The sequence below is a fragment of the Haliotis rufescens genome, unplaced genomic scaffold (genome assembly GCF_023055435.1).
Source record: "Haliotis rufescens isolate VD_foot unplaced genomic scaffold, xgHalRufe1.0.p SCAF_2, whole genome shotgun sequence".
Lineage (NCBI taxonomy): Eukaryota > Metazoa > Mollusca > Gastropoda > Lepetellida > Haliotidae > Haliotis > Haliotis rufescens.
Window position 1 is genome coordinate 47,600,149 of NW_025963890.1, and position 23,389 is coordinate 47,623,537.

Below are 23,389 nucleotides of genomic sequence, written 5' to 3' on the forward strand. Positions count from 1 at the left end.
TTGTTAACGAGATAAGAGTATTCTTTAGAAAACTCTGTGATGTTTTATGAATACGGACCATGATCGGAAACGTGAAAAATCATGTCGTTTTAAAGCACACCGAGCTGATTTTGTTTGCTACCAGGAATACAGCCCTTCTCATAATCTGGGTAATGCAGAAGGTTGCAGTGTTGCGGAGTCTTCACATTCTCCGGACGTTCTTGGTGGGTTTGACTAGGCAGCGCTTCCTGGGAGAAGTCCCATTCGCTGTCTGGGCTGCGTGTGAAGGGGCTAGGGCTCAGAGCTGATGATGAGCCTAACAAGCCTGACTGTGCCAGGATCACCTAAACCCTCTTTGCTGCATCTGTCCATAGCAATTTATAATAATAATAATAATAATAATAATAATAATAAGCATAATAATAATAAGCATAATAAATAAAATACGTTGGTTTATTGCATTGTTATCAGCTAAATAAATGCAGAGTGTCTTTAACGCCGCTTTTAACAGTATCCCAGTTATATCACGGCGTGTCAGCTTAATGTGGGAGGAAAGCCCGAAGTGATGCAGTTCTCAGACCTTTACCACTTCAGTGAACCCCACAAGCACGGTCATGGTGCTGACAAACCCAGAAAATTTTTCGGGGATTCAACCCACAATCATAGGTTTCTTGCGTGCCCAAGGGACGCAACTCTGAACAGCGAATCGCGGCGCCTTAGACGACTGGGCCACCTGTGCCCCCCCAAATAAATGCAGAGAAACCTTCTGTGAATACAGGTGAATTAAACACAATTGTGTTTGGAAGAGGATGTTAGAAAAGTAGAGTAACGACTAAGTATTGTCTTAATTACTTGAATATGATGTACAAATCCTGAGAGAAGTTAAGTGAATGCGGATCCCGTGTCCTTAATGTGTAAATAATATGAAAATTAATTCCAATAATCATAAAACTCTGTTCGTGATGAAGGATTCTGTTTGCTCCTCATCGTTTGAGCTACTTGGTCCTTTCACCTGGGCATCTGATGTGTCAGCAAACCTTCCTGAAGTCTGCAAGAAAAACAGAGAAGCACATGTTGAAGCCTAGGTTCATAGCTACGAAGTCCCTGGTATTAGGACAGGATGCATGGGTCACATGCTAGTCATTTATTTGTTTGTTATTGTTAAGTTTAGTCATGAAATACATGTTAAATGATTTAAAGTAACTAAACCGTTGAGAAATGAAGACGTCATAAGTTGGAACTAATGGTATATTTCATAGCATAACGACGAAATTCAAGATTAGAAAATCAAAATCATCTTGTTATCCAGCTTGGTACAATGAATTTCCTTGCACAGATCTGGATAATATGCTTAATACGGTTTCACAGTTGTTTCCTTGTTTAATCTCTGAAGGATCAGATTAGGTGAATTGTACATTTATGTTTGAGTAGTTGGTACCCATTTCACAAAGTTATAATTCTGCAAGTAGCTACGACCTCCTTGTGTTCTGGTCCATGATACTGACCATCACATGTTCTTCTTCCGGCTCACTCCTCCAGCAGAAGAATTTTCTGACGTAGAGAGGGTTAACTCCATCCTTGTTTCCACCTGCAGTATTCAGTCAAAAAGTGTGTTTCATAGCGATGTTTTGATTCGTTTTCCACTCGAATAAATATGGTGTTCAATTGAATATTTTCTACGAACGTACATAAAATGAAGCCTGAAAGGGTGAAGATAGTATATTAGTTGGTCATATTGGCATTTACCTGTGGCCAGACTGAGAACAACGCCCACCACCTGCACGATGAGGAATCCAAACACATGGTACAGAATGTAGGAGAGGCTGTAGAAGGCGTCAAGACCTGACCTGACAGGAAATCATACTTAGTTACCACACTGACAGAAAAAAACCATGGAGTAAGTCATGATTGGGGGTGAATTTCATGAGGTGTTGCCTCTCAGGGTGGAGACATATTTGACTTCATCCTTCTTATTACCATAACAAACGTAATTTCTCTTTTCAAAACAAATATCAACAATTCAAGATACTCTTTTATGTAAGCCATAAGCAGCTGACGTATACAGTTTGAAGGGTATTAACCATCATATACATTGTTTGTTTCTTTAACACAGCAAAGCGTCGCGAGTGTTACCCAGTATATTGGCATAGATCATCACTGGTTGAGAAAAATCCGCAAAGGTAGTAAAATCGTAAATATGTAACAGTGTTGCCGATATCCATACAAAATTATTACCAAAATGAATTGGTCATTTCTGCATGGACTGAGATTGATTTGTTTGGAAAGAATGAGATACTGCAGAAATGAGGTAAAACGATGGACAAATCGCAAAACCCAAACCAAATGACAGCCTGGCGCCGAAACACACCGACCTGATATGCAGGTTCAATATCACTTGTTGGGTAATAAAAATGTTGGGTTTTCATTTGCATTCTATCACAATTTTACAGTAAGTGAACAGCGAAAACATGCCACGACTGACGGAAGCCCAACACAACAACGTCATCGGCCGACTGCAAACAGGAGAATCATATTCAGCTGTGAGATTCTTTGGCCACACTTCCTTCCGAGCGAACGTCATTTTCGGGTCATGCCCTGCCATGACCCCCACGTCTCCAGATTTAAACCCAATCGAACATTTATGTGATGAACTGGATCAACGACTGCGAGCACGTCAGAAAACAATTACAGAAACTCCAACAGTTGGCACGAGCATTGCCCACGGTGTGGGTGAACATTCCCCAGGCCACAAGTCGGGATCTGATTGCTCCCATGGGACGACGATGCTAGTCAGTTTTGGACTCGAATGGTGTCCTTAAAAGATATTGAGAACAGATGACCTTCACCATGAAAATCTACAGTTCCATGTGTGCCATGTGGAACCTGGGTCAATGACAATGATGTGTGACATTTTTGCAGAGTATACATTGTTTGTTTCTTTGTTTAACATAGCAAAATGCGTTACCCAGTATATTGGTGCAGATCATCACTGGTTGAGTTCAGTGTCGTCATGGGGTATGGCAGAGAGTGGTTGACACCCGGGCAGTGATCAGTCGGGGCAGGTGGTAGAGGGGGCGTCTTCCTCACCCCTGGGGAAATACTAGCACCTACCACCAGCCACGTCAGGAAGCTGACCCCAACCAGCAGTGCAACAATAGCGCTCTAGGGAGAGAGTATGGATACTATATATAGTAATACAAGCTCGCCGTTTTAATCAGCCAGTGGTCACAGTGGAATATATTCCATATATGTTCAGTTTACTTTCAGCCTTCAGTGCAGCAATGACAGTCGAAGAGACACATACTGTAAGATATTTAAGTCGAATTTACCCACTCAATTGGTCATAAGAAACAGAGAAACACATTAATCTTTTAGTTACGTTCTAATCGTCTTCCACATATGCGATGCATGAACAGTATATATCTCATCTACAGCAGGAACACAGAATACACCATAATGTGCCATGCTTATATATTTGTTGTATTCAGTTTCATAAAAGGGTACAGAAACAAGTATGGACAAGTTTGGACATGAGCTACAGACCTCGGAGACCACATTTAAGGTAAACAACTTTGGACCTTCTGTGATTGTGTGACCACACAGAGAGGAATCGTATATGGGAGTAATTATGATAGTCCAGCAAGGAAGCGTGCCCTACTCGTGGCTGCCATACATGGGTTATCAGAATACCAGACTGCCAAACAGTAGAGGACGACAAAGGACTAATTAGGAGAAAGTCACGGTGCCACGTTCATGGGATATTTGGAGATGGATGTAGTATTAATTGATGACACAGTCTGGGTTACTTTCATAATATGTAAAGAAGCGAAGTAGATGAGAAATAGTATGTCATAAGATATATAGAAACTAGGTCCTGCAAACACAGAACCAGTATTTCACCACCATATCCTAAAACATGCAAAGTCATAAAATACTATAATTCCCTTCCAGTTCAAAATCATTGTGTCCAGACCTTGACCTTAATCAAGGCAATTCCTTAAGATCCAACAATTGCCAATTATCAGGATTTCAAAGTATAAGTGAAACAGTAGCTGGCAATGAATGATACACCCGTCTTTCACAATAGTCTCAAGGGTGACAATGACCTTTGATAAGCATTGCACCAACATGATATATCTTAGGATTTGTAAATATACATGCAAACATAAAGTGTTATCTTTGTAGATGACACCCGTAAAGACCCGGGTTAAAATTGGTCTCCAGAAACCCATACTTGTTGTAAGAGGAGACAAACGGGATCGTGTGGTCAGGCTCGCTGACTTCGTTGAAGCATGTCATCGTATCTGAATTGCGTAGAATTGTCAATCACTGGATTTTTCTGGCCCAGACTCGATTATTTACAGACAAGAGTCATATAGCTGCAATATTGCGTTAAACAACAAGCCATAAAGAATGATGATGTAATCATGCATCAGAAACTAACAATGTTATAATTATGTTTTACAAGAACCTGAACACTGACCATTCATTACCTTTGACTAATCTTGACTAAAGCTGTTTCAAAGCAGGGCTTCGTTATAATGAAAGTATATACCAAGTATAATTTTACATCCATTCATGCTTTTTGAGAGAAAAAAGTGTAACAAGACACTTTTAGGTGGACATTTTCTACCTCGTGACCTTGAACTTTGACATTTTCATAACATATGTCAAAGGCATGACCAAGGGTTTGGGACATCACTATTCTGTATATAGTAGCCACTAGAAAAATTCTGAGGCAGCCAACGAAACCTTAAAGCAGTCCCGTTTCATGGAAGTGTTTATGATCAAAACGGTCATGACAATTGGATGAACGTCACCCTGCGATATTGCCGTGATAAAGCAAGCACGTAGGTCTTTCAATTTAATTTGATGTTGACATTTTCTGAGGCGAAATGACGCCACAGTGTATTGCATGATATTTGCTTAGACGAGGTTGAAGCAATTTCATTAGGTTTGTTAATAATACGACTGTAGATACTTCGATTGGAAAAGAAGACGATGTATTATACTAATCTGTTGGTTGTTTCATGAAATTTGAAAATGATACATATAATTTACAAGCTTTCATGTTTATATGATACAAGGCAACTTTGTCTCTTCAATCGGTATTTCTCAACAGTGGCGTTGCAAACTATAACTTTCCTGATAATTCCCATATGGGGACACCCGGGATGAATCATATATCTACAGTTCCGGGGCATTTTAGCAATGTATACTTACTCTTGTATTGACAAACGGGAACATGGCACCGAGGTAGAATAGGCTGAACATTGGCCCAGCAATGATTGAGTTGGCGCTGTAATAGATCTGAAACAAAGTTCCTCCTAGAAAATATGTAAATGATTGAATCAAATATAATTCAACACGCTCAGACAGATAATTGCCTTGAAACCTTATCACCTGGAGTAGGAAGATGAAAAAAAGTGACGGACTAATTATCAATACACTATTTGACGATATCACTTCAATATCTCCAGAGACGCTTTATCCTGTTATCACCTGAAGTAGGGGGATGGATTTCATGGATGACACGCATATCGCCACGCAACAAATAGCAACACCCCACGCCACCACTGAAAAGAGAAGCAGACACAAGAGCGCTCGTAATATTTACGTATATCAAAATATGCTACCGACAGAAATAAGGGAATTAATGACTTGACTGAAGCAACCGTTGAGGCGTACATTTACGATTGTGGTACGAGCTGGCGTTATGGGTTTATTCTGGTCCCGTTGTAAGCGTCGCTCCATCTCATTTTAGACATGTTCTATGGGGGAGTGGTCATCCGGCAGTACAGTAGTGATGTGCTGCCTCAAAAAGTATGTTAATGCACCCGCAACGTGAGGGCGGGCATTATCGTGCTGCAACGTGACGCGACGTCCCTTCACTTGCACAAAAGTTAATATATAAAGAGAACATAATCTCTAACGATGCCGCCCCGGAGGCGTACGCCATTCAAATTGCCATTGATGATGATGAGTTGTGTTCTCCTGTGCCATTTAACTTCCACCCCAAACTCACGACGTTGAGTACTTGCATGTACTTGAATGTAAAATATAATTCAGAATCAATGACTCGTATTACTCTGTTATACCTGATACTTTGGCCACAGCCATTTGTTTGAACTCCGACATTGCAGAAACATGGGGTTTTACGAAATCCTCCCATGTTATATTCGCGAGGGCCGATAGTCCTGATGATAATGAGCTGAAAAATTAACAAGATGTCAAGTTAACGTGTTTGTGGTTGTACAGTTAACGTATACACTTTCCGACACTAATAGAAACCGCTGATAGATCGATAGATGCAGGTTACATGGATAATGTTATTTATTTACAGGTTACGGGGGGGGGGGGGGGGTTGGGGGTTGTTAGCACCATACCTGTGGTCGTAGGTTTCACTGAAGTGGTTAACGTCTGAGACCTGCATCACTTCGGGCTTTCCTCCCACATTAAGCTCACACGCCGTGATATAACTGGAATACTGTTTAAAGTGGCGTTAAACCCAACTCACTCACACTCACTCACAGGTTACAGGATACGCTCACCTTTCTGCGAACATCGGGTGTCATCACAATTTCATGAACATAGCCCCTGATGTAGTCGGAATCGTACAATGGACAATGAATCAGCAGATCGTTTTGTCACTTATATTTATTATTGTCTTACTTGATATGCAATTCTTGAATTTTTATTCAACTGGAAATAACATACCCGGGCATTTTGGCTTCTTAATGTTCATTTGATTTCAAATTGTGAAAAGTGATAAGCATGGTGGTAAAATATATTCGTTGTAAGATTATCCATCTGTGAATATGACTTGATATACCCTCTGTGTGGCCGTGTAGCACGTTCCTATGGTCTAAAAACTCATATGACCAAAACTGACCTGAGAGACGCACTGTAGAGTGCTGCAAGAAACAGTCCTGGCATTCCTGGCAGGTTTCGGAAAATGTCGAGTGTCATGAAAGGTAATACCTAGGGAAAAGAGAGAGGTTAGTGGAATGTGTTTTACTCAGCACTTTCTTTCCCAGTTTCAGATATTCGTTAACAGTTTCGGTTGAAAATACGTAAACAACATTGCCTGTATAAACATTGGCAACAACTTCCGAGTCTTAACAGGAACATAGATTTTTAAATATTTGCGAAAAGAACTACGTAGATGCATTCTTAAAGCTGTTCTTTTTTATTCAGCGCACACACACACACACACACACACACACACACACATATATATATATATATATATATATATATATATATATATATATATATATATACAGTATGCATATGCATAATGTAAAAGGTGGCATTACAAATATGCACAATGTTCATCTTATTAAGACTGGATGATGGAAAAAGACTCTGATAGTCTTCACTGATACAATATCCTTCCATGTAGAAGCATACATATACCATCTGAATACTAATTTTATTAAAACATGTTTTTCTGAACGAGGGAATTCTGTCAGTATTTTTTAATATTTTGCCTACAAACATCCGCAGCGATCACCCAAGTAAACAAAACAGAAAATAGTAGTGATAGTTAAGAAAGTAAATCACTTCTACTTTTACTTTACTATTACTGTTTATATATTTTATATAAACAGAATTTCAGTATTTACAGCGCATGTATGATTGAATCAAAACTTAAAAGTGCCGACCCACTGAACTGAAGCGGTTAGAACTGTACTCTTTCATGTTAAACCTAAGGTGCTTAACTTTTGCTTTGACCAATACCTGATCACCTTTGTCGATACGATTGGATGCTACAGGGTCGCATCTCTTGAAGTCATAGTAACCATATGCCACAAGACCACCGATGACGCAAAGGGTTCCGAATAAGGGACTGCAGAAAAGGCCAACCACAATCGCCCTTTAACATAAACATAGAGTACTGTTGTTATTGCACGTTCATCAACGTGAAGGAAGGTAGACAAATCAACCTGATCTTAACATGAGGCTGTCTTCGTACATGTCCATCAGTCAAAGTAATATTCAAGCTTGGTATAACTGGATATTAGCATGATATACATCCTTATAATATGAATGTATGTAGGAATGGTTGTCAAACAGTATCCCTGCATAAATGAATGCGTTAAAATTTAACGTCGTCGCACCATCACTGTTTTTTTTTATGGCAATAAATATTGCAAAAACATTTTAAAAAACTGTAAGCTATGAATAAGTATGTTTTAAGGCGCCTTTAGCATTACGCAGAATGTGTAAAGAACCCCTGTCTGAAGGCTGTAACCAACAGTCCACTCCAGTTATGATGCTATTACTTTACAATTATTAAATTATGAAAGCAAAAGAAACTGGAAACATGAGTCCATACCTTCTTGCTTCAGTGAGTGATTTCGTGGCGGCAATACGCTGAAGATAGGCAGGTCGGAAAAGAAGACCAAGTGGATTAAATATTCTGGCAAAGCCCACGGTCCACACAGTGTGGCGGATAGTCGGGTCAAAGTCATATCTGAAAACACAAACAAAATGTGTGGGCATTTCATGATGGACATGTACCAGGTGGCCTATCTTTGACCAGTAAGTGGTATAGCTATGGATCTCAATCCCACCTGATATGTAGGCTAACTTATTATTTATTTCCTGTGCGAGTAGGTTCAAACAATGGTATCAGCGGTACTAGTAACTGGGCGGTAACAACACAACACAGGATGGATGGTGTGTATGTATAAAATCCATGATCATAATGCTGAGTAAATTAACCAGACAAATCAGCCGATATATATTTGTTGAGATTAGTAACATGGTAACATGAGTAAGACCCTTACAACACTATACCCTCCTGCAGACCTTCCACATATGTTTTTCAGGTGAACAATTGACTTACCGTTACCCTGTGTTTGTGATGGGTGCCACCGGAGGGGGCAGGATATGCTCACCTTTTTGCGAACACCTGATCTCATCACAATTCGAATAACACACGCTCATGATATTGTCGGAATCGTACAATCGTTTGAATATGGAAAGGGTTTTGTTGCTTTAATTTATTATCCTCTAACGACTGAGGTCATATGAAGGATAATCTTCCTATGCCCATAACCCTGCTGCAGATCCATCCCAAACCTCAAGCCCTATATGAAGTGTTGCGGGTGATTTCAACATTGAAACCCACAGGTTAACCCATAATTCAGTTCGCACAGAACAAAATTGTAAAATCAGTAGAAGACCATACAAGATCAAAGATGAATCGTAGGATATATTCAAACACGCCTCTTTAAGTTTAGATCAAAAGAGGAAATACAACGGGCCAAATAAGTTTCAGCAAAATTTAATAACAGGCCCTCAAAACAATGAAAGTTCGTGATTGTTCAGACTATCACTGTAAACACGAAAACGTCGTTTTTTTCCGTATATGGTCATTGGACGGAAAAACGACTTAAAATTCATTAAAATTGATTAATTGGTCAGCGTCTAGAAAGTGTCCAGAAAAGGGTCGAGTTTTTCAAGCGTAAAATGGACGGAAAAACGATGCTTTTTGCTCCGCCTTGTACAACTGTTAACGGCCAATCAGATGGCGCTGGTCCCCCGACGCACGTGATATCCAAGGCTTCCTTTCGGAAGCTTTAGGTTTCGTATTTCTGGCATGCCTTGCTCTAGTATCTGTCGCGCGCAGTGCAGCGAGATTTGCTGATAAGCTAGTTTTAGGATATGTAACATGTTAATGGAATTCAGACACGCGCCAAGAAGTCAAACCAAACAATGTTACTAAGTTTATTGTGGTAACGGCTATGTACAGTTACCCTATCGGATAATGGGTTGTGTTTCATTTGGTTATAACAATAACTAATTTTTTTAATGTGAAGTTTACAAGATATACGACTTGGACGCGAGGTCGGTCAAATGACGTTCTTCACGTGACTGTATTCTTGAAAAGGCGCAAACACTGACTACTTCCACATTCCTGGGGAAAACCCTTGGAATTTCCTGGTACGAATTCATACAGAAGCGTGGTTGCAAGCCAATTTAAGAATACCCTCGCTACAACCCATCCCAGAGAGAAAAAACACGAAAAAAAAAATCCAAACTGTCGCAGTGACAATTTACAGAAATCTATGAATTTACCTTAGTATCTATTTGACACATCTTCACAATCACCTTTCAATGATCGGCTAATTGATCAGTGATGCCAAAGGCTTGAAATAGCCACAGGTTAATTAACAACTTCGGAAATATCTCCCGTCACGTTTATCGTGTCGGCCATTTTGACGTATTGTACTTGATGTAAATGTATTACAACGCTCTGTCATTGTAATTGACTTACTGAGGTAATTCTGTAAAAGATCTTCTCATCTAATGAGGATATTGTTTGGAATATATTTCTTGTAAACATACTAAAACATATGTTCCTCGCTTTGGGGGAACTATTTTATTCCGGGGTGGCCCATTAAATCTAGTAGTAAGTCAAGGCACCATGCGTGATCTGTTATTTTATGTGTTTAAATAACGATTTGGGGCGTTAATAAAATACACTGACGCAAGTATATTCTATTCAAATCAATTGGATAATTGAATATGCTTTCTTTTACATATTACATAACATCACTGCACAAAATATGAACAGTTGCAGTAACACACTACGGTAATCGCATTAAACATCTTTTTTAACTGTACAGTATTTCAGTATTTCAGTTATATCATGGTGTATCAGACTGATGTGGGATAAAAATCCGAAGTGGTTCAGGTAATCCAATGGGTGTTCGGGAAAAGGTGAGCGTATCCTGCCACACAAGTGGCACCCGTCACAAACACATGCAAGGACAAGTCAAATGTTCACCTGAACAAAACACGGAAACACACAGTGATGCCCGTCCTCACTTTTACCGAGCATGTAAATTATTTTGTCCGTCAAAAACATGGACGAGTATAAACAATATTTTCATTCACGTAATACATGTCATACATTTGACAAAATGTGTATTGACTCGGAGCTTTATTGTTAATCACAGCGTATGCAGTTGAACTCATCACCCGCCCCATTATTGATAACCCTTCTTGAAGATCTATGCAACACTCTATCTTTTAACTGGCATGTCAGACTTCTATTTCATAACTCAGTTTTATTTGCACGGATTACTATGGAAGGGACATTGTCTCGTTGTCGCATTGTCGCATTGACGCCTTTACAAAAACAAGCAAAACGTGTCGAAATTAACAAAAGCGCGACAATTGGCCATTTGTCGCATTGTCGCGTGTTCGCATTGTTGCTCTTTGATAATCCTTTTCTTTATTTTACAAAAGGGCGACGATGCCGTAACGCGACATTTTCAAGGTCAAAATATGTCTCGTTGTCGCATTGTCGCCCCATCCCAAGTGTGTATAAAAGGCGTAAAGTTCAGTTATTGTTACAGTTAGGAAGTTCAACCTGATAAATGTACGTCTTGAAATGAAAACACAAGTCCGTCCGCGAGTCCATAACGTTTTATTGTGAGCTCTTCTCTAAAAGTGTTTAGTGTTCAACTCCCAGTTCCAAACACGTAGTACCTCCTCAATAATCCACATACCTCCAGTGCAGTGGTCTTCCAGAAGATCTTACTCTTGACCGTATTAGACAACTGACGAGTGCACGCCTGACCTGTGACCTCGTTGCAACCCTCGTGATGTGTTTGCCGAAGGGAGAGGTGTAGGAAGTGTGTGCTCCAGCCCAGCGCAGAGCTCGCGACACACGACATACTGAATGTTGTATACAGTATATTGCAGTTGATATACTGTATACTGCATGTGATACTTATTTGCGGAAATTTCAAGATTCAAGATTCAATTTGCATATATTTCATATACAACAGACCGCCGTCATATATCACTGGAATACTGCTGAGAGCGGCGTTAAAACAAATTGTTTTCATAATGGAGCGCTGCAGTCATTTAAAATAGAACCGTATACATATGTACATGTAGTACCAACTTACTCTATTTGTTTCGAATATTCAGCAGAAAATATATTATTAACCAGGTCTTTGGGAAAAGATATCAGATTTTTATAAGCAGCCACATAGGGATGATAAAGGACCCCACGCTGATTAGGTTCTTGTTTACTTAAGAGCAGAGTTGGCCATGTTAGATGATATAACCAAAATCCGGGAGCTCCGGCGGGGGTCAAACTGGTCTTGTTAGTGTATGGTATGAGCTGTGACGTTGACCCAAGAGAAAAAAGTAAAACATGAGACCAACTCAAGTCTATAATGATTGGGAAAGTCTAGATTTCCACAGCTCTAGCCTGAAATTAAGAATTGTTCTATGCTCCATTTTAATTGTATTGTTTTCATTTTGTAGACATGGATGGACCAACCAGGAAAGAAATTGATGGAATATTAATATCACATGTTACAAGTGATCCAGTTAAATTCATCACACAATAATAAATTAGTATTTGACATTACGGCATTTGATTATTAGGGCATGATCATGTACATGTTCACTGTAGTAATGTACACACCAGTCAACTTGATTATATTTTTTATCAAAGTGTAGCGCGGCATCAACGATTACTTTATGATATCCTCACTTGTCATCGATGTATTGACATCGAACAATGGACGGCAATTCGAAATTCTTATAAATAGCTTCAATAGGGACAGCGCCGGTGTCAGTACAATTTTCCTAGTTAAAATAAGTATCTACAAAATATAATCTGAAGCAGACAAGAACAATATTTTTTTATTAATGCTTACTTTCATGGATAGAATTAAGGCAATCTAGGCTTGCCAAATCGTTCTAGACTTGAGCTGGATTCCTTTTAAATTTATTCTGTATGGTCTGGGAGACGAACGGGCGTCAGTATCGCATGGAGAACTGGGACAGCCTTAATCAGTGTAATCGGATATGTTGTGGAGTTTCGGTTTTGGGCTGTTTGCTGAATATATAGAATTGCGAGTTATGTATACTCTGTATTCTTTCGTCATGGTAGCATATATATTTTCTATGTTGCTTTTTGAATTATCCACAAATAATAAGAACTACAATGTAAACCTCTCTCTGGAGATATACAATAATACTACTGAAGGGCATATCTGAAAAATGGGACTTCTCGACAAATATTTCTTTCTTAAATACTACCCGTTACAGGCATTCTGATCATTATATCATACTTTGTACAGTTTAAAAGTCAAATAATGGCAAATTGTGTATCTTTCTACATTTTGAATTAATTATATTTTCTGAAATAAAACCTTAGCATCAGATAGTGATATACACGAATATGATCTATACTTTGATAAATGAATTATCAATTTCGTTTTATGAATTAGATAAACAGAAATATGATAGTAAAACAAATTATTTTAATCTATTCTTGTGAGTAGGTAACGAGAGATCTAGGCAACTCACTAACGTAGCCATTTATGAAAAATGAAATATTAAAAGTTTAGGGGTTTGAACATGCACATTGAATGACAGGGAAGAAAGCAACGTACGCAATAATTAAATAATGAATCAAATTATGTTATAAATATAACAGAATATTTAGAAAATATAAGTTTAATTTCTCTTTGTTGGAAGGTGTTTAATAATTATATAGATTTTGTTTGATTGTTTGTTGTTTAACGCCGCATTCAGCAATATACCAGCTATATGACGGTGATTCGTCAATAATCCAGTCTGGACCAAACAATTTAGTTATTATCATCAAGAGCACCGATCTACGCATTTGGGATACGATGACATGCATCAACCAAGTCAGCGAGCCAAGTTGCCTTCGTAGAAGCATGGGTTGTTGAATGCCTATTCTAACCCGGATCTTCACGGGTATTTTTTTAAATAATAAGGTACAATGAAATTCTGTATATGTCCATAATAAGTGTGTATAAGTAGATGGATAATATGTCCATACACGCCAAGTAAATGGTATATGCATTAATTTAAATGCAAATGATTCAATGATGAGTTCTTTCACAAGTCCATATTTCAAGACATGTATTTGATATTCATAATAACTCCACAAAAGCTACACAATGGCAACAAAACGGTACCAGCATCACAGATACCAATAATACATGAGATACATATAATTACTATAAAGTTAAAACATGTATCTAAATAGAAAATTAGAAGGATACACTTCCGACATTTTTCGTATTTTGTTTTCGTTTGGAGAGAGAAGTTGTGATTGGTATCTGATGGGTGCAAACAGGTGTTCCCTTCCGCCCAGGCCTTGCGGCAGTGCTATAGCCCAAAATGAAACAAGCCTTGTTCAACAGGTTCAGACTGAAATTTCCATCCCACTTGGGCTCCTTTTAAATTTAAATTATAGTTTCTCGTGTCGATATGTGTCAGAAGAAATGAAATATTACAGCACTGGTGAATAGGTTATATGCGCATGTCAGCGTCGATCCTATAATATTCTTTTATGCAAAATACATATATACTGATGAATTAAGGTAGTAATACTACGCAAATATATGTCCAGATGCATACATCAGTATCATCTCGTGATCTTAATTCGTGCTTTGAGCCCTTTTTCTACCGGAGATTCTGGGGTGTTACATCACACCAGAAAGCCAGGTCCAAATTCAAGTCATAATTTCATGGTCCGTCTTGTATGTTGGAAACCAATATCGCAATATGGCTAAATATTGCTGAACGTGGTATTAACCCGATTACTCACATAATTATTCCACTTTCTACAGTCATCTACGAACACTATCTTTAACGAGGTATATCTGTATCATCCAAATGTCCATACATATATGTCCACATTTATATGTATAAAGCAAGTCGTCCTGCACTCTTCCTTAAAAGATAAATGTTAAGTATTTCCTCTGTATAGATTTATTGACAGACAGACAGACAGACAGACAGATTTATTTGTATAAGGCCATTTGACCCATTGTACAAAATACATTTACATTTTATTTATCTAAGAGTTACCTAATTGATACTTTTTTGTGTGTGTGTGTGTGTGTGTGTGTGTTGAGAACACGTACATTAGAAATTTTGCAAAATTTATCATTGCATCGTTGTTGGATATTTGACAGAGTCTTTCTAAACAAAAATAGTTGTGATTAACTGTCTTTGGGATATACATTTCCCGCCGACTTGCATAAAGAGGACAGTTGTATATAACATGAAGTTCATCCTCAATTACATGACAGTGCTTACATAAGACGGCATCCTCCTCAATATTAGCAACACCCCTACGTATAAGTTGAATACCAAGAGTATTCTGTCCACATCTAAATTTGGTTATTAGCCTTCTATATTCACAATGCTTAATATTTGATAAATATTTTTCACAAACGATATTAGATTTATGCAGTTTATAGAATGAGAGGGTCTTGCTGCCTAGAGATGCATGCCAATCTTGAAAAGAACAATCTTTAATTCTTTCGCTGAACATATGTACAAATAATTCTGCATTGCCAACGCCTTGTGCAGCCCATACATCCCCAAAACCAAAATGACTTAGCAGAAGTCTGATATGCGATGCCCAGTTAGGACGTTTTCTATCAGCAATGGATAATAACATTTTATAACACTGGTATGGGTATCTGTTAGGACTCATTTGCAAAATCTTAAACCAATATTTAATGCATTTTACATAATAAATAGTATGAAGTGGATACCTACCACATTCACCATAGGCTACTGCATTTGCAGTCCTGTAGCCCGTGTGAAGTAAAAATTTACAAAATTTGCGGTGAACAATTTCAATCGTATTCCATTTTTGGTATCCCCAAATCTCAGCACCATACATTAATATCGGGACAATTTTTTTATCAAATATAAAGAATGCTTCCGTAACAGAAATGTCATAACGTCTTATTAACGATTTAGCTGACCAAAGTGCTTTGCTTGCTTGCTCACATAGAGTTTTACAGGCCTTAGTCCAAATTAATTTGGGAGTGAAAACAAGTCCCAAATATTTATAGGCGTTAACCGTATTCATACGTTCACCGTTATAATACCATTTCTCATTTTTTGACAAGGGTCCTCCCATTTTAAACACAATAATTTTACTCTTTTCAGTATTAATATCCATACCCCATTTATCAGAGTATAAATATAATTCATCAAGACGCTTTTGTAATTTTAATACATTGTCTGCAACAAGTATTAAATCGTCGGCAAACAACAGGGCAATTATATTTAACATTTCCTCTGAGATAAAAACACCATCCTGGAATTTACTTTCCAAACATATAACTAATTCGTTGATAAACAAAGAAAACAGTACTGGACTAAGAGTACAACCTTGTCTTACCCCACATGAACTATCAAAATACTCAGTAATTTTCTTGCCATAATCGTATGTTACAGTTGCTTTAACATGATTATACATACTCTGGATAATACATAAAAACTTGCCATGAATACCATTTTGCAATAAAATATACATTAACTTACTCCTATTAACCATATCAAATGCTTTTTGAAAATCGATAAAAGCGCAATATACTTTTCCTTTTTTGCGAGTGGTATACTTTTGTATAATAGCTTGCAAAATGAAAATGTTATCAATAGTTGAATGATCTTTCTTAAGATTCTTTCTATAGATTTATATAATGTAATATCGTTTTAATGTAATGCTGATGCAGTAAACGTACCACAGACCTAATGCTAGAATAACATCTAATTTCTGAAATGAACATATTTTACAGAAAAAAACAGTTGTTTAAACAATAGTTATAAAATATAAGAACAAAGAGCCAAGAGCCAAATATTGGGCTGTGTTGGACATATTTGTTTCGGGGTCTTATGACAGACAAACCTGATGCCTTTAAGTATAAAGATAAGTAAGTATAGATGTTGTACATATTCAAATATGTTCGTGATTAACCAAACCTTGAAAAATATTGAAAGATGAGTGGTAACTATTTATGCCATTATTTCAAATTAGAATGAGAGCACATCAGGAAAGCATGGTACTTTAATATACGTATCTTGTTAACCCGATATTCTTTTTTAAGTAAGAGCAGCATGTATATCGAGAGTACAGGTTTGGTGCGTGACTTATCACACAGTACTTTCAGAAAGTGCGCATATTCTGTTTATCGGCAATAAATAACATAAGACGATTCATACGGGTAAATACGATTTACTTCGGAACTTGTATAGATTATTTAAGGTTAGGGGGAAATGTATGTAATTAACAGAACTTTGGCCGGGTTTGAAGGATTTGGGTCCTGGCTTGGGCTTTGTGTTGGACGTGTAGACGGCATTTCAAGGTTTGACGTATCAATGACAAAAATGATGTCAGATGCAATTCTCTGCCTTTTCGGGTGAACAATTGGCTTGCCTTTGGATGTGTTTGTGGCGGGTGCCACTAGTGGATCGGAATGAGCTCGCGTTTTTGCGAGCATCCAATGTCATCATTTATTATGATGAATCATGAAACATGCTCCTGATGTTGTCGCAATGGTGCAGTTGGCGCTACTTTTGGCAAGGGTTTCTCATGATAATGGAAATGCTTATGTTGCTTTTGTTGACCGATACACATCAAAAGATATAATGTTAGTGTATATAGTCATGTAATTAAGAAACAAACGACGAGTGGGAGTTGTTTATTGTACAATAAACAACGCCAGAGACATGTTTATTTCTATATGAGATATCAACATTACGTACAGCCTCTTTGAGGGTGTTAAATTAGGAAAAAATACACGCTTTACAATATTTACCCGTACTTAAATAATGATGATTCCTTGAATAGAATCCGACAGCGGCCATGCTAGATAAATCCATTTTAGGATTTGAGTTTGGTCCCGCATATTCTCACAATTTTCTCGTCAATCATCTGTACCTTTTCTCCCAATACCAATTGTCATATCACTCTCACTTTCGGATTCACCAGCACCATCGCGTAGCTATCTTATATCATCAAATGCCAATTTCTAATTGCTTTATCATGACGTATCCGTGTCATGTAGCAATAACATACACAAATATCGTTGACTTCGACGTTGAATAGTGTCATGAAATATGATTATCCTCTTGTTAGCAATATTTCTGGTTGATAAATCTAACATATTCTTACTTTAAGAATAGCGACTATACATTATTATATCCCTTATCAGGTCTCTGTAACATTTGCAAAATGATACAAATGTAAAAATACAGCTGAACCTAAATCTAATGTTTTAATATCCTTACGTTGCTGAGTGCAGCATTAAACAACAAACAAACAAAACATAATATCTTTAAGAATTATGTTAACAATTCCGATGCTAAAAATAATCTCACAATCTCCATACCTCTTTCTCTCCATAAAAACATAATAACTTTTTTTTAATAATCTGAAGGAATAATAATGGCAATACTATCATAATTATCATCATTATTTATGTTACTTATCCTCAAGTGAAGTAGTCCTCCACACTATACATTCAGTGAAGAAGCCCATGAACATATGAACTATGTAACATACATTCATGGAAATTAGATGAACAGTTGAAGTTAGCAAATGATATTATTCGGTCGAACGTCTATCAGCCATCTATTCTATTCATGAAGAACATTTCACGTGGGACCAATAGAGGGAATTATGACTAACGACTTGCTAATTATTTTTTTTATATTCATGCCAGCTCAAACGATCTATTGGCTTGATTTATTGTTATGGTATCCACAAAATAAGTAGGATCCGATTTTGTCCGTTTTTGTTGAAATAAAACTGAATTATATTTGCTGTTTACATATCAAAGTTTGCCAAATTGTTACAAAATGTTTGCCCACAGCAAGGCTACGTATCCCCAACATATTGTACTAGGCACAGTATCACTGGACTGAGGGAGGGCGGTATTCCTCCTTGTGGGTCACCTGCTTGGCAATATGGGACGGGAAATCTGCAGGGGGTGAGGGCAGTTAAGTTGATGGTACAGACAGATAAGATAGATCATTTTACAAATGTGAAACCTCAGTCCACAAAGGAAGAGGCGAAAGCTGAAACTTGGTGAGGTTTACAGAACAAAGGCAGTTATTTCTAGTTTCTCACTGATTCTCGAAGATACATTTAATAAAACAATTAATGCGTGTGTGTGTGTGTGTGTGTGTGTGTGTGTGTGTGTGTGTGTGTGTGTGTGTGTGTGTGTGTGTGTGTGTGTGTGTACACCATAAAAATGGCTACGTATGTAGTTGGGGTAGATGTGTTAAAAGCCCGGCCAGTATGACCTTTGAGTCACTACAGTTTCAGTCATTAAAATGCGTAAAACAGTATTTGAGTGAAAGAAAACACTATAAGTGAGTGAAACAAAAGATTCACATTCTTCTTTCCCCACCATTATGTCCACGTCAGCCAGCATGGATCCATGCGCATGCTTTCATACATAATCCATCCTCCCACCATTCCCCAACATCAATCGAACTATAACTATATCCGCCCTCATGTATCGGTATTCGTGCTTTCATACATACATACATACACCCCCCTACCATTCCCCTACATCCATCGCAGTATAACTATGACTATAACCGCCTTCGTGCATCCGCACTTATGTTCACGTTGCATTGCATATGCATCGAATTACACGTTTAAAATATCGTAAATATTTTACACCATGTACATATTATATATCAGCAAACATAGAGTATTATAACGCAATAGATTTCATCCGTCAAAACATCACAGAAAGAGGGGCAGCCTGGAATTTTACAATGGCATCTGAATGCACTAAGACGTTCAACTGGTCAGGAGGTGAGAGTTGCGGAAGATTACGGTAAACTTCAGTTACAGATCTCCATTACGAATATCGAAGTATGAATAAAGATCACAGCTTGCTATGACGTGTACTTCATTCCTGCAGAATTAGCAATGTCCTTAGCTCTAAATTGTATGTCTAAATGCTTATGTAGACAATGACCCAAATGTATATAGGCATGACCATATTATATTCTACGCAAATATCACCACATTTAAAAAGAAAGCAAGATTGAGTCTTTGAAGGGCATTAAGAACTGATACACACAAGGAAAAATATTTATGGATGTCAACGGAGGAACACTGCGTTTCGGAATATATACTTTCTCCTTCATCAGGTGAATATTATTAAATGCTATGAGGCAGAGAACATATATTTGCCTGTAAGAACAACAAAAGTAAAAAGATAGCAAAGAAGGGAACGCAACAAGGGAAGCCAACAGATAACTGGCGCTGATTTACCCGCCTCCCGTTTGCCCATTGTCCATTTCCCATTACCAATCATTCATAAGTTAAGTTTTGGCTTTAATTTGTCCATTGATAATCAACCATCAACGTCTATTATCTCCACCCTAAAAATATGTAGTGTACTGAGAAAGTGGTATCCAAATATAATGTGTGTTACTGTTGACAACTTTCTTAAAGGCATTGTTGGTTCAAAGCTTTCGGCCATAGAAGCCGTGCCATTTTTCTCTTGTCAGAGGAGAACACAAAGTATACGTCATCTGGACTAACATTTTTGGTTCGGTGGCTGGGTTAGATCGCCAACTTTGTGTTCTGGCGATTGGGTGCCCCACTCACAGTGTGGGTTCAAATCCCGGACGGGACTCAACCCAAGAAAGTACGAGAATCTGTACTTTACTCCGAAAGTGTTATCCCATTTATAACATTTGTTGTCAAGAAAGCACAATAAATGTATATTCGCCTTTGGATAGGTAATGATATCACAGACATATACGGATATTGATGATGACTTGGAGGAGCTTCGTAGCGCACGTCTTCTCAATTCAGGGACTGGTAAATCCAAATGTGTGTATGCGCGTGCGTGCGTGCGTGCGTGCGTAAATGTGGGCCTGTTGGATGTTACATAAAACATTCATCTTGAGCGTGATGGTAGTTCGAGTTGGATAAGCAAGTTAACTATATGATCTTCTTTAGGCAGAGAATGCCGCGCATGAATGTATTGATGAAATTCCTAGGTACATGGGGCCTTTTCGTCCCCAGGAATACCCACAGTGGAGACTTCAATGGGGATAGGGTGTACACAATATGCTGCCTGGTAGATTGTGTGTCATCAGACCGGACAACGTTGGTCTTTGACTGATTGTGGCGTAAAACACACTTATTCATTTACTTATATCGGAAATTGAATGTTCATCTTAATTGTTATTGTTGAACATGTAATATATATTTAAAGAAATAAAACAGTGACATAATAACTACAACTTTATGTGAGTGCGAGTAGCTTTTTTGGAATGAGATGAATAAGTCTTATAAAGTTGTAAGCTTCTTCACAACCGTGTAACTATGAATTGACTTTATTGGGTAATCAAAAAAGAGAAAGGACCTAAAATAGCCAAATTTCATACGATTTCACTTGTCCACCATCTTGGATGCAAGGCGAAAACATTTCAGCGCGTTTGAAGCCACTGAGAATGCCCCCTGCAGAGTTGGACGAACATTCTGCGGTGGCGCGGCTGAGTTGACTAGAGGCTGTCAGCAGTATTTACTGTCCAGGTTATTTAGGTCCGTTGTTTGTGTGTGTGTTTGTGTTTGTGTGTGTGTGTGTTTGTGTGTGTGTGTGTGTGTGTGTGTGTGTGTGTGTGTGTGTGTGTGTGTGTGTGTGTGTGCGTGCGTGCGTGCGTGCGTGCGTGCGTGCGTGCGTGTGTGTGTGTGTGTGTGCGTGCGTGCGTGTGTGTGTGTGTGTACGTGTTTGCGTGCGTGCTTGCGTGTGTGGGGTGGGGGCGTGGGGGTGAGATGGGGGGGATAGATGATAGATTTAGCAACAAGTAAAGTCATCTTGAGTGGGAGGGTATTCGCAGATGGATTAGCATATGAACTATGGTTCTCTTTAGGCAGAAAATGAGGATCCACGATGTTCGACCTGGTAGAAGTGTGTTATCAAACCTCACAGCATTGTTTTTTTGACTGACTGTAGCGTCAAAACAAACTCATTCATTTACTTGAACTGAATGTTCATCTTAATTGTTATGGATAGTCACGGAGCCATGATCCAGAAAACAGGGTGTCATTAGATAGAAATAAACTAAGTAATAATAGGATTACCAGAAAAACGGGGTTTTACACACAAGCCAATAAACTTCGCTCATTAACACCAGATTAAGTCAGTACAAGATTGAAAACTGCCCCATAATTATGTATGACATGCTTGTCGGGTATTGCTACATACATATGTGAAAACACAGTTATTAAAATGAAGAGCAAAACTGATGAAAGTTACCAATAAACGTGTATAAGTGTTATATCGACACTGCAAAAATAATGATTGTTTGTCTTTAGTATTAACATTCAAATACGTTATATCTGTATTAGCGATATTGTCTTCGTTCCCCCGTGAGTCAATCGTTAGCCGTACTATCTCGTAGTATAATAAATTGAATTTCTGAAGACATCACGATACAGTTTTTACGATGCATCACGTCTGCACTAGCGCTTGATAACAGCCTTGTGTTTGGGTGTTTCAGTGGTTTAAATTGCTGCTCTTGATATTGTTGATTAAACTTTGATAGTATGAACAATATAATGTTATGTGAGAGGTTGACTTTAGAACGGTAACATACTAATAGTATATAGGATGACATAAACAGAACAATGAGAAGTTCGTCCAGATTAGTGTATAGGCAACATTTAATAATTAAAATAATTACATTCAACAACTCCCCTTTTAAGTCCATTTTCCTGACTTATAAGTAAATGCAAGAACAATCGGCCGGAATACATTGTATAGTTCTTGTCCACTTCTATATGACTATATAGCATACAATAAGCTATCGGGTCCCGTTTAGATCGGTTTGGGTGGCAGTCTAGATAGCCATAGAATAGTTTCATCTTGGAATCTCCCATATCACTGGGGATCCTCTTCAATTTAAATGGAGTTACTTGTTACGATTCCGATCCTTCACGTAAAATGTGTTTATGAATCATTGTCAAATAGTGGTGACATTAAATCTAGAAAACAATACGCGAAATCGCGCATGCACAGAACGGAAATTTGGTCAAGGCATTAAGTAATCAGCATGCGCAGAACGATTGATTTCAGTACTTCCGCTTAGCGCTTCGAGTGCAGCGTCAAACGCGGGCCTGTAATCTAACACGCGAGGACTGACCAATGAAATCTGAGAAGTAGAAATACCGGTAGACGCTGTTGCTTGATTGACAATGTCAATCAAGAAAGGGAGGAGCTTAACGGTATCGTTCTCTCCCAGTAAATTCCGATGTCAAATAACGACGTTATTTGGACGGAAAAACGATGGTTTGAAAACGTCCAAATAACGTCGTTTTTCCGTCCAATGACCATATACGGAAAAAAACGACGTTTTCGTGTTTGCAGTGTATGTAGGTATTTCTCCGTTCTTGAATGTAGGTTAGTGTTGGAAGCTGGCAGTAAATTGTTGTGTTCAGATATATATCGAATGATCACTTGGCTACGAAATAAGACGAAAATCATGTGGAAGAAACTGTCTCATACCGATACCTCTCAAATGATCAAACCTGTCATGTTCATAAACAAGTCCA

General features: G+C 38.1%; 1 protein-coding gene across 1 annotated transcript in view; it reads right to left on the bottom strand.

The window, feature by feature from the left end:
• Nucleotides 1-633: 633 nt before the first annotated feature.
• LOC124142220 (sodium-coupled monocarboxylate transporter 1-like) overlaps nucleotides 634-23,389 on the bottom strand; it is a 48,690-nt gene continuing 25,934 nt past the window's right edge. Inside the window, exons 8-17 of the mRNA XM_048399339.1 lie at nucleotides 8,321-8,458; nucleotides 7,723-7,858; nucleotides 6,872-6,960; nucleotides 6,078-6,190; nucleotides 5,482-5,555; nucleotides 5,203-5,289; nucleotides 2,945-3,141; nucleotides 1,726-1,826; nucleotides 1,485-1,567; nucleotides 634-1,027 (exon numbers count right to left, since the gene is read on the bottom strand). Of these exons, the coding sequence (XP_048255296.1) occupies nucleotides 923-1,027; nucleotides 1,485-1,567; nucleotides 1,726-1,826; nucleotides 2,945-3,141; nucleotides 5,203-5,289; nucleotides 5,482-5,555; nucleotides 6,078-6,190; nucleotides 6,872-6,960; nucleotides 7,723-7,858; nucleotides 8,321-8,458 (1,123 nt within the window). The 3' untranslated portion in view covers nucleotides 634-922. The remainder of the gene's footprint in view (nucleotides 1,028-1,484; nucleotides 1,568-1,725; nucleotides 1,827-2,944; nucleotides 3,142-5,202; nucleotides 5,290-5,481; nucleotides 5,556-6,077; nucleotides 6,191-6,871; nucleotides 6,961-7,722; nucleotides 7,859-8,320; nucleotides 8,459-23,389) is intronic.